Below are 16,627 nucleotides of genomic sequence, written 5' to 3' on the forward strand. Positions count from 1 at the left end.
ACTGCGTCAGGATGTAGTGCGCATACTATGATATGCAGGAGAGTGGAGCAGAGCATGAGTGGTAAGTTCATTTATTTATCTGTGATGGGGGTCCGACAGGCGTCTGATGTGAGCTCTGATAAGATGATTTTTGTTCTCATTTTCCTCCTCAAAAACCTAGGTTCTCAACCTGCATCTTATAAAGCGAAAAATATGGTATGTTACTGAAAGAGGACCTTTCACCATAATAAAACCTCTAAACTAACTATACAGACGTGTAGAGCGGCGCCCAGGGATCCCCCTGCACTTACTATTATCCCCGGGCGTCGCTCCGTTCTCCGGTTATAGCCTCCGGTATCTTCATAGTTAGGCTCCACCCAGGGGAACCTGCCGGCGTCTCATTCTTCCATGCTGTAGCGCTGGCCAATCGCAGCGCTCAGCTCATAGCATGAGAGAAAAAAAAAACTCTCAGGCTATGAGCTGAGCGCTGCGATTGGCCAGCGCTACAGCATAGGAGAAAGACGGCGTCAGGTTCCCCTAAGTGGAGCCTAACTATGATGATACCGGAGGCTATAACCGGAAAACGGAAAATGCAAACGTGATCGCACACTACATCCAGCATTCTGCCTCCATGCTGGATGAGACATTGGTGTACATTTTGGCCAAAGCGTAATAAGCCACTCACCGCGTCAAGGTCGTCTCATTTGAGTGGTCCCTAACGCTATTTCCTACCTGTTTATGGGCCATGACAGCCACACAAAGTCCAGGGATAACGGAGCGACGCCCGGGGATAACAGTAAGTGCAGGGAGATCCCTGGGCGCCGCTCTACACGTCTCTATAGTCAGTTTAGAGGTTTTATTATGGTGAAAGGTCCTCTTGAAATGAAGAGAAAAAAAAATTTGCACCATTTACCAATCACCATAAATAATGCGTTTGCTATATTCTACTGATAATTGCGACTACAGGGGTACTAAATATGTGATATTTCATACCAAGTATGTTACAAAACCTGTAATGGTCTTTTCTTTATTATTTTGTTTTGTAAAATAACTTTGCAGAAGATTGTAAATTTTGCCATAAAAGAAAAAAGATGGAAAGCAAAAATTCTATTTTTCTGCCACAACATTTACTATAAAGATTATTTTACAGGTCTTTCAACCCAAACCTTCTGTACAGCAGTCTTACCCACTCCCCTATAGAAATGTTCTGTCTCTGCTATTATTATGCCTCATAGTTTTACTAAGCACAATACTGAATAATAGTTACGCTGCAGCTTTTTAAGCACAGAAAACAGTGCTACAGACTAGTGGTAAGTCTATTGCCTGGGGTCTGGGGTTCAAATTCTGCCTGACATAACTTCTTTACTAAATGTTATGGCAGAAAAAAAATTATTTTTCCTTTCCAGCTTACTTTTCTTTAATTGTAAAACTTACATTGTTCTGCAAAGTTATTTTTACCGAAAATAATAACTGAGCATAAATCATTACAATAAATATATTTTTGTAACCTATTGACTATGAAATATCACAAAACAGTATTTGGCATCCCTGCAATCACAATAACCCGTTTAATGTAGGGAACACTTTATTTGGGGTGATCAGTAAACAGAGTAAAAGTATGGCAAACTGGCCTGACACAAAAACAAAAAGTTATGGATGTTATGGCTATGAATGTGAGAAGGGCTGGTAGGGGGCCAAAAGAGTATGCCTGTATGGGACCCTGAAATTCCTGATGGCAGCCCTGCCCTACTGTGCCATGCTACCTGTGTATCTGTTATACTATGAGGGTATTCTCTGGATGGTGGAGACGCAAATGCGGGAGTTATCTAGTATATTCATCTAACAATAAGCTGCAGCCAAAAAATAACAGAGAGCTACTAAGCAGTAAAATTCATTTAATCCAGCATCACAAGACTTGATGGGCCCAGATTATCTGATATTCTAGATTATGGGGAGGTTTTACAAAAGAGTTGTAAAGGTAAAATGGTGCTAAAAATATATATAAATTGTAAGGGACCAATGATCAAGTAGTTAGAGAGTATCATATTGAAATCATACTGCAGGAAGGGAGTAGGGGAGCATCATGCTGAAATCATACTGCAGGAAGGGAGTAGGGGAGCATCATACTGAAATCATACTGCAGGAAGGGAGTAGGGGAGCATCATGCTGAAATCATACTGCAGGAAGTGAGTAGGGGAGCATCATACTGAAATCATACTGCAGGAAGGGAGTAGGGGAGCATCATGCTGAAATCATACTGCAGGAAGTGAGTAGGGGAGCATCATAGTGAAATCATACTGCAGGAAGGGAGTAGGGGAGCATCATAGTGAAATCATACTGCAGGAAGAGAGTAGGGGAGCATCATACTGAAATCATACTGCAGGAAGAGAGTAGGGGAGCATCATACTGAAATCATACTGCAGGAAGGGAGTAGGGGAGCATCATACTGAAATCATACTGCAGGAAGAGAATAGGGGAGCATCATGCTGAAATCATACTGTAGGAAGGGAGTAGGGGAGCATCATACTGAAATCATACTGCAGGAAGAGAGTAGGGGAGCATCATACTGAAATCATACTGCAGGAAGGGAGTAGAGGAGCATCATACTGAAATCATACTGCAGGAAGGGAGTAGGGGAGCATCATGCTGAAATCATACTGCAGGAAGAGAGTAGGGGAGCATCATACTAAAATCATACTGCAGGAAGGGAGTAGAGGAGCATCATACTGAAATCATACTGCAGGAAGGGAGTAGGGGAGCATCATGCTGAAATCATACTGCAGGAAGGGAGTAGAGAAGCATCATACTGAAATCATACTGCAGGAAGGGAGTAGAGAAGAATCATACTGAAATCATACTGCAGGAAGGGAGTAGAGGAGCATCATGCTGAAATCATACTGCAGGAAGGGAGTAGAGGAGCATCATACTGAAATCATACTGCAGAAAGGGAGTAGGGGAGCATCATACTGAAATCATACTGCAGGAAGAGTAGGGGAGCATCATACTAAAATCATACTGCAGGAAGAGAGTAGGGGAGCATCATACTGAAATCATACTGCAGGAAGGGAGTAGGGGAGCATCATACTGAAATCATACTGCAGGAAGAGAATAGGGGAGCATCATGCTGAAATCATACTGCAGGAAGGGAGTAGAGAAGCATCATACTGAAATCATACTGCAGGAAGGGAGTAGAGAAGAATCATACTGAAATCATACTGCAGGAAGGGAGTAGAGAAGAATCATACTGAAATCATACTGCAGGAAGGGAGTAGAGGAGCATCATGCTGAAATCATACTGCAGGAAGGGAGTAGAGGAGCATCATACTGAAATCATACTGCAGAAAGGGAGTAGGGGAGCATCATACTGAAATCATACTGCAGGAAGAGTAGGGGAGCATCATACTAAAATCATACTGCAGGAAGAGAGTAGGGGAGCATCATACTGAAATCATACTGCAGGAAGGGAGTAGGGGAGCATCATACTGAAATCATACTGCAGGAAGAGAATAGGGGAGCATCATGCTGAAATCATACTGCAGGAAGGGAGTAGGGGAGCATCATACTGAAATCATACTGCAGGAAGAGAGTAGGGGAGCATCATACAGAAATCATACTGCAGGAAGAGAGTAGGGGAGCATCATGCTGAAATCATACTGCAGGAAGAGAGTAGGGGAGCATCATACTAAAATCATACTGCAGGAAGGGAGTAGAGGAGCATCATACTGAAATCATACTGCAGGAAGGGAGTAGGGGAGCATCATGCTGAAATCATACTGCAGGAAGGGAGTAGAGAAGCATCATACTGAAATCATACTGCAGGAAGGGAGTAGAGAAGCATCATACTGAAATCATACTGCAGGAAGGGAGTAGAGGAGCATCATGCTGAAATCATACTGCAGGAAGGGAGTAGAGGAGCATCATACTGAAATCATACTGCAGGAAGGGAGTAGGGGAGCATCATACTGAAATCATACTGCAGGAAGAGTAGGGGAGCATCATACTGAAATCATACTGCAGGAAGAGAGTAGAGGAGCATCATACTGAAATCATACTGCAGGAAGGGAGTAGGGGAGCATCATACTGAAATCATACTGCAGGAAGGGAGTAGGGGAGCATCATATTGAAATCATACTGCAGGAAGAGAGTAGGGGAGCATCATGCTGAAATCATACTGCAGGAAGGGAGTAGGGGAGCATCATACTGAAATCATACTGCAGGAAGAGAGTAGGGGAGCATCATACTAAAATCATACTGCAGGAAGGGAGTAGAGGAGCATCATACTGAAATCATACTGCAGGAAGGGAGTAGGGGAGCATCATGCTGAAATCATACTGCAGGAAGGGAGTAGGGGAGCATCATACTGAAATCATACTGCAGGAAGGGAGTAGGGGAGCATCATACTGAAATCATACTGCAGGAAGGGAGTAGGGGAGCATCATACTGAAATCATACTGCAGGAAGGGAGTAGGGGAGCATCATACTGAATTCATACTGCAGGAAAGGGAGTAGGGGAGCATCATACTGGAATCATACTGCATGAAGGTAGTAAGAGGGCATCATACTGAAATTATACTGCATGAAGGTAGTAAGAGGGCATCATACTGAAATTACACTGCAGGAAGGTAGTAAGAGGGCATCATACTGCAGGAAGGTAGTAAGAGGGCATCATACTGCAGGAAGGTAGTAAGAGGGCATCATACTGCAGGAAGGTAGTAAGAGGGCATCATACTGCAGGAAGGTAGTAAGAGGGCATCATACTGCAGGAAGGTAGTAAGAGGGCATCATACTGCAGGAAGGTAGTAAGAGGGCATCATACTGCAGGAAGGTAGTAAGAGGGCATCATACTGAAATTACACTGCAGGAAGGTAGTAAGAGGGCATCATACTGCAGGAAGGTAGTAAGAGGGCATCATACTGCAGGAAGGTAGTAAGAGGGCATCATACTGAAATTACACTGCAGGAAGGTAGTAAGAGGGCATCATACTGCAGGAAGGTAGTAAGAGGGCATCACACTGCAGGAAGGTAGTAAGAGGGCATCATACTGAAATTACACTGCAGGAAGGTAGTAAGAGGGCATCATACTGGAATTACACTGCAGGAAGGTATTAGGAGGGCATCATACTGAAATCATACTGCAGGAAGGTAGTAAGGGGGCATTATACTGGCATCATACTGCAGGAAGGTGTTAAGAAGGCATCATACTGAAATCATACCGCAGGAAGATTTTAATACCGAACTCGAAGGGAATCCTGTCACCTCAGACGAGCCCTATAAAGTACAGTACACCTGCCGCTGCTCAGATCAGTAATTTGTATGTTAATCTCCACCTCCATTGTGCACACTTAAAACAGCCATGGAATGTATTGAGAGCACTCCTGTGCATGAGCTCATAATGAAGAAGACTCACTGAGAAGTATTCCGCTGTTGTGGACCTTTAAGCCAGTTGTGGAACAGGGGTGAGTATCACATACAAATTACAGACAGTACTGACTTTATAGGGCTTGTCTGAGGTGACAGATTGCCTTTAAAATCTTTTCACTATAACTGGTTTCAATATGTCTCAGAAATAAGCTAGTGCTAGATTATTAGATGCCAGAATAAAGGAATGTTTCCGTACACTAGAAGCAAAGACTAAGGGTACTTTCACACTAGCGTTTTTCTTTTCCGGCATTGAGTTCCGTCCTAGGGGCTCAATACCGGAAAAGAACTAATCAGTTTAATCCTAATGCATTCTAAATGGAGAGTAATCCGTTCAGGATGCATCAGGATATCTTCAGTTCAGTCTTTTTGACTAATCAGGACAGATAACCGCAGCATGCTACGGTTTTATCTCCGGCCAAAAAAAACTGAACACTTGCCTGAATGCCGGATCCGGCATTTTTTTTCTTCAGAAATGCAATAGTGCTGGATCCGGCGTTCAAAATATCGGAATGCCGGATGACACCGGAAAGACGGATCCAGCATTTCAATGCATTTGTAAGATGGATCAGGATCCTGATCAGTCTTACAAATGCCATCAGTTGGCATAAGTTCTGCCGGATCACTCTGCCGCAAGTGTGAAAGTACCTTAAGGATGATTAAGGATGATTGCGGTGTCCTTCAGTGTGGGCACATATAGCGGTGATCAGCAACACTAATGAAATCACCCTGAGAAAGTACCTATCTCCTTCACCACCCACCAGTACACACCATTTTTTCAGTTTTGCTCAGAATGACATCTTTCTTGCTTTTTTTCCGAGCTTTTGATTCCTCAATGTCTATGAGTCGGATGAGAGGCATGGTGCCTCCACCCATCAGCAAGATGGTGAAGAGCACAATGATAATAGTAGTAGTGCCAATCAACTGACGCTTCTCCATCGGCTCCAGCTCCAAGTGAAGGCTCAGTGCGTATGGAATAGCTCCTCGTAAACCTGACAAGAGAAACACCTAAGTTATAAGGTCATGAAACACACTGGTCACCTTTCTTCAGATCCAAGGTATATTTGGACACCTAAGACAATATCTACCAATCAGCCAAAATATTTAAACCACTAACAGGTGAAGTGAATAAGGTTGTCAATATTAAAGTCCCGGAAAGCGCCTTTAAAGAGGACCTTTCACGACTCCCGACATGCCTGTTTTAATTCCCCATGTAACAATAATTCTGGAGCATCTATTCTTATGTCTGTATGTTGTGCCATTCCTGTATTATTTCTACTAGAAGAAATTGATGAATTGCTAGCAGTCTGCAGTAAGGGTACAGAGGGGTGGTAACCAGTTGGGGGTGTGTACCTGCACAGTCTCACTCTATCCAATCAGTGCTGCCATTTTGAGACTGTGCTGGTACACACCTCCAGCTTGTTACCTCCCCTCTGTACCCTTACTAATAGCAATTCATTCATAACATCTAGTAGAAATAATAAAAGAATGGTACAACATAGAGCCATAAGAATAGATGCTCCAGAATCGTTATTACATGAGGAACGTATAAAGCTATTAAAACAGGCATGTCAGGAGTGGTGACAGGTCCTCTTTAATCCTGGCACCTACTGCTGGAAGTGTCTACAATGAGCATCAGAACTAGGGCATGGAGAAATTGGAAAGGTGATCTTGGTCTGATTAATCACAAATTTACATCATGTGGACAGCTGTTTGTGTCCCTTAAAGGGGTTCTGCACTTTGATCGGCGGGGATCCGACACCCCCACCGATCAACTGTTTGAGAAGGCAGCAGCGCCGTGGCCTTCTCACTGTTTACGGCCGGCCCACTGACGTCACGACTAGTATCAACTAAGCTCTGTTCACTTGAGTGGAGCTTAGCCGCGCCCACGCTAGTTGATACTAGTCGTGACGTCAGTGGGCCGGCGGTAAACAGTGAGAAGGCCGTGGCGCTGCTGGAGCGCCGCTGCCTTCTCAAACAGCTGATCGGCGGGGGTCCCGGGTGTCGGACCCCCGCCGATCAGAAGCTGATGATCTATCCAGAGGATAGATCATCAGTTAAAACAAAGTGCAGAACCCCTTTAACTTGGGAAGAAATTGTCTCAGAATGCACTATAGGAAGGCAAGCCAGCAGAAGATGTGTGAAGCTCTGGCAAATGTTCTGCTGGGAAACTTTGGGTTCTGGCATTCATGTGGATTTTAGTTTGAGACATACACATACCACTGACCTAAACATTGCTGTACACCAAGTACACCCCTTCATAGCAAAGATATTCCCTGATAGCATTGTCCCCTCTCAGCAGGATAATGTACCCTACCCCACTGCAAAAACTATTAAGGAATGGTTTGGGCAATACAACCTTTTGGATAGTCACGGGTAGGTGACTGTACGTGTGTATACTTCATTAGTGTGTATCTAGCTCCTTTTCTCTTAGGCCTCATTCACACATGTGGATTTTCACGGACCACGGTCTGTGAAAATCCACGTTTGTGTGACTGTGGCCTTAGGGCTCTTACACACGAGCGGATGCTGTGCGGGTAATCCGCTGCATGAAAGAGTGCCAAGCCCCGTTCCGGACAGCGGAGACACGGAGCAGTAACATGAGTGATAATGCTCCGTGCCTCTCTGTGATCTTTTTACTACAAAATCACATTGAGATAAAGTTGTCACAGTGATTTTGTAGTAAAAAGGTCACAGAGAGGCAAAGAGCATTATCAATCATGTTACTGCTCCGTGTCTCTGCTGTCCGGAGAGGGGTTTGGCAGTCTTTCACGCAGTGGATTACCCGCACTGCATCCGCTCGTGTGAAAGAACCCTTGCTCTGATTCTCACAGATATAGGTCCTGGAAGATTCTGTATCTCTTACATATGCTAAATGACAGAGAACAAAATGCTTTATGCAATACAACCTTTTGGATTGTTTTTTGGGATATTGTGGTTGGATCTTCTGTCACATGGCAATATGGTGGAAAACTGAACAATTTGTTATGCTTAAAAAAGTAAAAAAGTGAAAAGTGTTGACTTAGCCTTCACATTTCCCAGATCTCAATCCGATGGATCATCCTCATAGATTGTAAACTCTGACGAGCAGTGCCCTCATTCCTCTTGTTTTAATTGTTGACTTGTTTGTTGCTATGCTATTTATGACTATTAATAATAATAATAATAATAATAATAATAATAATATCTGTGGGATGTGCTAGAAAAACAAGTCTGATCAACAAAGGCTCCAACTCAAAAGGATTTTTTTTTTCCGGGCTATAGATATTGTTGACCTATCTTCAGGATAGGTCATCAATATCAGATCAGTGGGGGTTCAAATCCTGGCACCTCCGCTGATTAGCTGTTTAACTACCTAGCTGTTTTGCCCAAGTCCGGCTCTGGTGTAAGCACGTAACTGTTCTGCTCAGAAGGGGAAGAGGGTCTGCTTTAGCTGCTGATATCTCCCGATTGGAACAAGAACAAAATGACAACATTAGAACAACATAGAACAGGAGATATCACTGTTAGAAATTGAGTCGGCAATAGATGCGGTAAATGCTGCTTTTACTTTCCCGACTTTCCCGATTTCTAACAGTGATATCTTCCCATTTACTGAAGATAATGCTGTGATTCTTATGTTGTTTGAAAGCTTGGAATGCCAGCTTCCAAACAATACATATCTATCTGCTACCTATCCAAAGATATGAGCAGTTAAAGCAGCCACCCCCCCCCCCCCCTCCCCTTCAGTCTGGAGGAGGGGAGGGGGCAGTTGGGGAGCTGACAGCCTAAAGGAGGAGAAAAAATAATAATAAAAAATTTATAGAAATTTTCCATTATCATAATTTTACTGACTCACGTAATAAAGTTGTAATAATGTTATTTACACCACACAGTGAACGCTGTAAATTCCACAAAATAATATAAAAATTGCTGTTTTTTTTATCTTCCCCCTTAAAAATAAAATAATGAAGTTATTTAATACACTATATGTACCCCAAAATGGTTTAAAAAAAAAAACCTACAATTAATTCTGAAAAAAATATAAAAAATATTATATATATATATATATATATATATATTTAGAATTAAAAATTTAAAAGTTCTGACTGCTGGAACATGAAGGGGGGACATGTTACTGGTTCTTAAGGCTAAAATGAATTATGTCACTAAGGGGGTTAAAAATGCAATTGTGTTCTGTGAGTTGTGCACCAACAAGATTTACTGCAAACACATATTAAAAATCTAGAAAAAAAAGCCTCATGCACATGACCGTTTTTCAGGTCCGCATCCGAGCCGCAGGTTTTGCGGCTCGGGTGCGGACCCATTCACTTCAATGGGGCCGCAAAAGATGCGTTGCTCCGTTCCGAAGCCCCAAAAAAAATATATAGCATGTTGGAAGTCAACATGAGTTTGATACAAGTTGATACACTTTGATAGACTTGGATGTGTTGATGGGGGAGCAATGGACTACTGTCATCCTGGTGTAAATAGCAATGTCAATAGGCCTAACATCTGAATAAGCCTGAACATCTTGTTTTCATCCTGTCGTAAACAGCATCTGTCATAAAAGCTGCAACAATAGCAATGTGAATAAGCTTGACATCTGAGTGATAAGAATGGAAATGAGATAGGGTTCCTGTTTCCCCTGTCCTGATGACTTGAAACCAGCCCCTGCGGTGTTATACACAATGGACTGCGCTTTTGTAATGGTGTAGGCATCCTGTCGGCCCTAAAAGGTCTGATTCTCAAGGAAGTTTGGACGGACAGCTGTTGACATAGCTGAAACAATATGCCATGCCTCAGGCCCAAGGCAAACTAAAAGGACACCAGCGCCATCCGCAGGAAGGTGGCAGTTACTGCATCAATATGAAGGAGTGGACTCAGATCAGATTACTGCAAGTTCATTGGACGAATGGTAATGAAGAAGGCCGGAAGATACTGGAGTAAGGGGTGGAATTGTGGGCGTGAATGTGGTTCGATTTGATATATAATATACACTAGATCAATGGTAGTTAGATATAGTTAGATATGTATTGATTGTTAGGAAGCTAGTACTAGTATGTTTATATTCTTTTCAAGTATAGGACATTGAAGGAAGGTTTGCTTTATACTCTGTTATCCATTTATCTTGTAACCTTTTACCTTACTTTTATTAATTAAATAAGCCATTGCTTAAATCCGGATTCCTCATCTTTCAAAGACATACAAGGATAGTCAGCAGAAACCCTTGGATACAACATTTGGCACCCCAGATGGGACCGTGGAAAACAGAACTCTACGAAGGACCCAGACGATTTGATTCTGCTTTATTCAGTTATTGAAAGATCAAGGAATATCCTGCATTGAGACCGGACCAAAACCTTTGAAAAGAAAGACAGAACAAGGGGAAGTGTCATTGGTGGACAAGTAGCACGCTGGTTCGTGAATTCTAAGGAACACCTGAGACATCAACCTAAAGTTCGAGATTATACTGCATCAGTAAAAACGGACGCGTTTAATTGGTGAGTAGCAGTTCCTTTACTTGAATTGTATATATGCAATGTTATGTTATTTATGTTAGTAATAATCTATGCAGTTCAGGCCTGTGTATTTGTTGAATTGTTAAGTGTTGCCGGCAAATTAGGGTTAGTACCCTGTTGACTGGAGTACTCATAGGATCTAAAGGAAAAAACCAGACATCTCTGCGAAGAAAGTGAGGGAGAGTAAACTCTCTGAACCTCATGTTAAGGGGAAGTAGCCTTATGCTTTAATAGGAGATCACTCTTGGCCTGGATCTTGGATCTGTAGTTGATCAGGTATATGAGATACGGTCAGTCAAGGATAGGTAAATCACGAGACTCTGATAGTGGTTTTGGAGTGTGATTACCATAGGGAGGATTTTATGAAATCTGTGTCCCTGGTGTTGTTTGTTTTGTAATGAATTAGTATTTACTAGTTGCAATACATTTTTGGTATATTTATTTTTCTTTGTGAATTGTCATTTACTGACTAGTAAGTTAGTGGTATTTTGTTTCTGTTGCCTGTAGTAGTAAGTAAAATGGAAATTGTCAATAAATTTGTTGAAAAACATGCATCTGCTAGTTTTAAGATTTGTACAAACGATGCTTTAACACATCAGTTTAATGATATGATAAAGCAATGTGATGAGCAGAATGCAAATAGCAAACATAGAAAGTCAAATAAGAAAGCAAAGAAAGAGAAATTGGCTAATATGTTGTGCATGCTAATGAAAATGAAAGAGAGTGCAGAGCAAAAGGAATTGCAGTGGTACTCTGAAAAGGCTCAGTTAAGGGGTGAGCTGGATAGAGTTGAACAGGGAATCACTGTGGCTATTGCTAGCGCTGAAAATGATGGTTGTGAGTGTGAAGATCTCAGAGAGGAAGTGGATAGGCTGGTTCAACAGAATTGTGATTTGGAGGATGAAATAGAGGAGTATGAGGAAAGATGTAGACTTAGAGATCTGAAAATTGCATCTTTAGAAGAGAAAGAAGAAAGGAATGATGATGTTGTAAAAGTACTTAAAGATCGATTGCATGATGTTAATAATCAACTGATTCATAGACAACATTGCAATATGACCTTGAGATCACAGGAAAGTGCTAATAATCATTGTTGTGGTGATCAAACACAGGTGTACAGTTCCCCTGAACAGGAGGAAGAAGATCGTAAATTGGGGGAGGAGCAGCCTATTTGCACTGCAGATGGGCCACAATCAACCCCAGATCATAGTTCCTCTCTATTTACTCCTGTGTCAGATGGAAGCAGACAAAGAAGAGATAGTTTGCATATTCATGGTAGCAATCGTATCCAATCCACAACACTATCTATACAGGATAAAACAAACCTATGCCAAATATTGGGGAAATTTGATACAAGTGCTTCACCCATTAATCTTTCCAACAGGCTGGAAGCTGTGGTTACGCAGTATAATCTGAACAATAGGGATGCATGTGCCTTATTTAGGGTATGGCTCCCTTCTCAGCTTTGTGAGAAGTTACAGCCTCCTGTGGGCACTCACAAAGGATTATCTGCAGAACTCAATTCCAACTGGGGAAATGCAAGTGATAGGCTGAAAGAGTTGCAGAGAGTAATGGGGGGAAGAGATATTAGAGGTACCAATGCCCTAGAGAATGCAAAATTAAGGAGAGGGGATGACCCAATCATTTTCTGTAGTGAGTATTTGACCCTATTTCGTGCTACATATAACTGTCCTGACATGCCTCCTGACGACAGCAGTTTTCTTTATTCAATGGCTAATAAATGCACATTTATTGACTATCCAACAAAGGTTGCCTTAAGGAACGCAAATTCCTATCAAGCCTTTCTAAATATTTTAAAGGACTGGATTCAGGAGACTTGTAATGACAACAAACCTCAGAAGAGAATATCAGAGATAGTTAAGAATGAAGGCAAAGTAAGATTTATGGGGAAGTGCTACAAATGTGGAAATACAGGTCATACTATGAGAGAATGCAGAAGTAATAGGAAAGGCAACAATGACAGAGCTTTTTTCCCAAGAAAACAGCAGCAAAGGCAAGGATTAGATAATGCAGCAGATGGAGTATCTCAGCCTCCTGAAGCTACATTGTATGGTCCACTTTTGAAAGAAATCAGAAGGATAGGAAAAGCAATAGCGGAGTTGCCAGAGGAATTTAAGGCCCCACCACCAACAAATCCTTATGTAAAACCATAGGGATGTCAGGCCCCTGTGTTGTCCCTTGTGTGCCAGCTAGATAGGGACAAAGGCGGTAGACCACGTATCCAGGGTGCGGTAGGGGGCCATCGTACAAATATTTTAATGGATACGGGGGCAGCGGTAAGTTTGACGAATTTGGATTTGACCATGAACCCTAGAGGTAAAAGTATTTTTCTGAGAGGCTTCGGTGGACAATTGGTACCTTCTAGGCAATCTGTACCGGTAGCTATAAGCATGGGAAACCTAGGTGTGGAGCATAGTTTGTACTTGTCTCCAACACATGAGGGTACTATCATTGGATCAGATGTAATGAGGGAACATGGGCTCATGGTTGATCTGTGTAACTGGATGTTGTGGAAAGGATCACGATATAAAGGCTGCCTTAAAATGGTTACTGATAACTATGGAATTGCTGCGATCAAGGGTGCAGAGTCTCTAGACCCTGCTGCATTATTAAAAACAGAGGATAAACGATTGGCTGATATCTTGTGGCAACATAACAAAGTGTGGGCAACATCAAAAACTCAATGTGGCAAAGTGTCAAATATGATTGTGATGGTAGAAGGCCCAGATCCCCCTCCCCAGAGGCAATACAAGATACCACCTGAGTCAATTCCATATATCAAAAACACAATTGAGGAATTGCTGGTCCAAAATGTAATCAGGGAATGCCAGTCTACAAACAATGCGCCTTTATGGCCCGTTCGGAAACCAAATGGGTGGCGCCCTACGCTAGACTACAGGGCATTAAACAAGTGTACCCCTCCCGTTACAAATGTTGTCGCCAAAATGCCCGACATGATGACAACACTTAAGCCATCTTCCACGGTATACTCATCAATAGACATCTCAAATGGGTATTTTTCAATTCCTATTCATCCTGATTGCCAATACAAGTTTGCATTTACATTTCAAGGGAAACAATACACATTTTGTCGGTTGCCACAGGGTTTCAAATCCAGTTCAACATACTTCCATAAATGCATGGTTGGAATATTGTTGTCATTTTCAGAGCCTGACTGTATTGTGCAATATGTGGATGACATATTGCTCCAAACTGACAACAAGGAAGAACACTACGTGTTACTAAATGAGTTGTTGAGACTTCTTGAAGAAGCAGGCCTTAAGCTAAATCCTATGAAGGCCCAGTTAATGAAGGAATCGGTGACATTTTTGGGAGTCATAGTTTCAAAAGGAGGGAGAATTCCTGACCCTAACAAGTGTGAAACTATACAGAAGTTGCCGAGGCCAAACACAAAAACAGCCCTTAGGCAGTTTTTAGGGATGGTTGGATTTTGTAGGGACTTCATAGAGGGATTTGCTGAGAAAGCTAAGCCGCTCTATGAACTCCTGAAAGGAGAGGCACGGGAAGCAGACCCCCTTGGGTGGATGCAAGAGCATGAGGGAGCGTTTGTTAGGCTGAAGATCAGCCTCACTCAGGCACCTGCTCTAAGCAATCCGAACCCAGATTTACCCTTTGCAATACAGGTAAATGCCTCCAAAATAGCAATTACGGCTGTGTTGCTACAGGAGAGGCAAGGAAAATGGGTTCCTGTTGGATACCTATCAAGGTTATTGAGTCCTGTGGAAATAGGATTTGAGGACTGTGTCAGAAATCTTTTGGCAGTACACTGGGCAGTGATAGCTACAGAACACATAGTGGGGTTTGCCAAGATCATCTTACAAACACCTCACACTCCCATCAAGATGCTCTTGGAGCGGACGCTCAGTGGAGTGTCATCTCAAAGGGTAGCCAGATGGCTGGTAGATCTGACACCAAGGAACATCACTGTGGCACACAGTACCACCTATGTGCTGCCACAACTGATGCAATACGAAGGTGAGGAACATGATTGTGGAGAGGTGCATAGGACTAAGACACAGGAAGTATTCAAACTGACAGCAGGAAAGGCAGATCTGAAAATTTGGGTGGATGGATCTAGGTATTGGGAAGAGGGACAGTTTCACACAGGGTACGCCATGTGGTGTCCACAAACCAATGAACGAATTCTCATTAAGTGCCCAAGAAATTTCTCCGCTCAAAGAGCAGAATTGGAAGCGGTAAGAGAAGCCATTTTTCACTTTCAGTCAGGCCCAATTGCTATCTTTTCCGACAGTGCCTATGTTACTAGATCACTAACTGAGTACATGCCTTTGTGGCATACAAGAGGATTTAGTGATGCATCAGGGAAGACACTTGCACATGGTTCAGTGTTGAAGGGCATTTGGGACAAAGCCTGTTTAGAACCACAGAGAGTAGCAATAATAAAGGTGAAGGCACATCAGAAGGGCATTGATGAAATTGCGGTTGGCAACAATGAGGTAGACAAACTAGCCAAAGAGGCAGCTGTCATGGGGGCCAGGTGGACTCCCTATGATATTGAGGGAAGACAGGCCTGGAATGAACATGACAGTGAGGACGGAGACCAAATGGATCTTAAACTTGAATGCCTGCCTGTGGTTAAAGCACCAACACCGTGCTTAGCAGCAGAGCAGGATAAAGACTCTAATTTACAGCAAATCAAATGCTCCATTAGGGAAAAGACAGCACAGAAACCCCAATATTACAATATCCAGGATGATTTGTTGCTCAGAGAAACCCCAGACGGCCCTAGATTTGTGGTACCTTGTCAATATCAAAAAGACATTGCCAAAGAGAACCATAGGCTAACAGGGCATATGGGTACTGAGGGTACTTTAAAGTTTATTCAAACAAAATATTGGTGGGAAAACATGAAAGACACTGTTGTGAGGGTTATACAAGAATGTTTAATCTGTGCGCAAATGAATCCAAGGCCAAAAGGACAAAGGCCTGTGCTGTCCAGGATACCGTTGGCAGAAGGACCATGGGAAAGGCTACAAATTGACTTTGTTGGCCCTTTACCCAGTGCTCCTGGAGGGTATCGTTACTTGCTAGTGGTGATTGATGTGTTTTCTAAATGGGTGGAAGCCTTACCCATGAGGAGAGACACTGCAATAGCAACAGCAAAAGCCCTATGGAGGGAAGTCATCTCAAGATGGGGATTCCCTAAGACCATAGAGTCAGACCGAGGCACACACTTCACAGGAAAGATCATGACAGGCATGTGTGAGATGTTAAATGTTGAGCAAAAATTTCACGTGCCATATCATCCCCAATCGTCAGGAATGGTAGAAAGAATGAACAGAACCCTAAAGGAAAGACTTAAAAAAATGGTACTACAATCTGGAAATAACTGGTTGTGTCATTTACCCACAATTCTAATGGCAATACGGGGTACAGAGGCAAGAGGCACTTCAATCACCCCATATCAATTAATGACTGGTAGAATTATGAACCTGTGCCACCCTGCAGACCCGAAGCTTAGTACACCAATGAGGGACAGTGCTGAAAAGGAAAGATTCCTTGCACAGTTGCAAGACCAGGTGCAAAAATATCTATACTTTGCGGCCAGCAATATGGCTCCAAAGGCAAAAGAGGAACCTGGCAGGCCACCAATTAAACTAGAAGTAGGAGACAGGGTGATGGTAAAGAACTTTGTGCCTAAGTCTTCATGGGATGCCAATTGGATGG

General features: G+C 42.7%; 1 protein-coding gene across 1 annotated transcript in view; it reads right to left on the reverse strand.

Moving 5' to 3' along the window:
- SLC9A8 (solute carrier family 9 member A8) overlaps positions 1-16,627 on the reverse strand; it is a 31,163-nt gene that overhangs the window by 3,022 nt on the left and 11,514 nt on the right. The window contains exon 4 of the mRNA XM_040437828.1: positions 6,168-6,388. Within this exon, the coding sequence (XP_040293762.1) occupies positions 6,168-6,388 (221 nt within the window). The remainder of the gene's footprint in view (positions 1-6,167; positions 6,389-16,627) is intronic.

This window comes from Bufo bufo, chromosome 6 (assembly GCF_905171765.1).
Source record: "Bufo bufo chromosome 6, aBufBuf1.1, whole genome shotgun sequence".
In the NCBI taxonomy this organism is placed as follows: domain Eukaryota; kingdom Metazoa; phylum Chordata; class Amphibia; order Anura; family Bufonidae; genus Bufo; species Bufo bufo.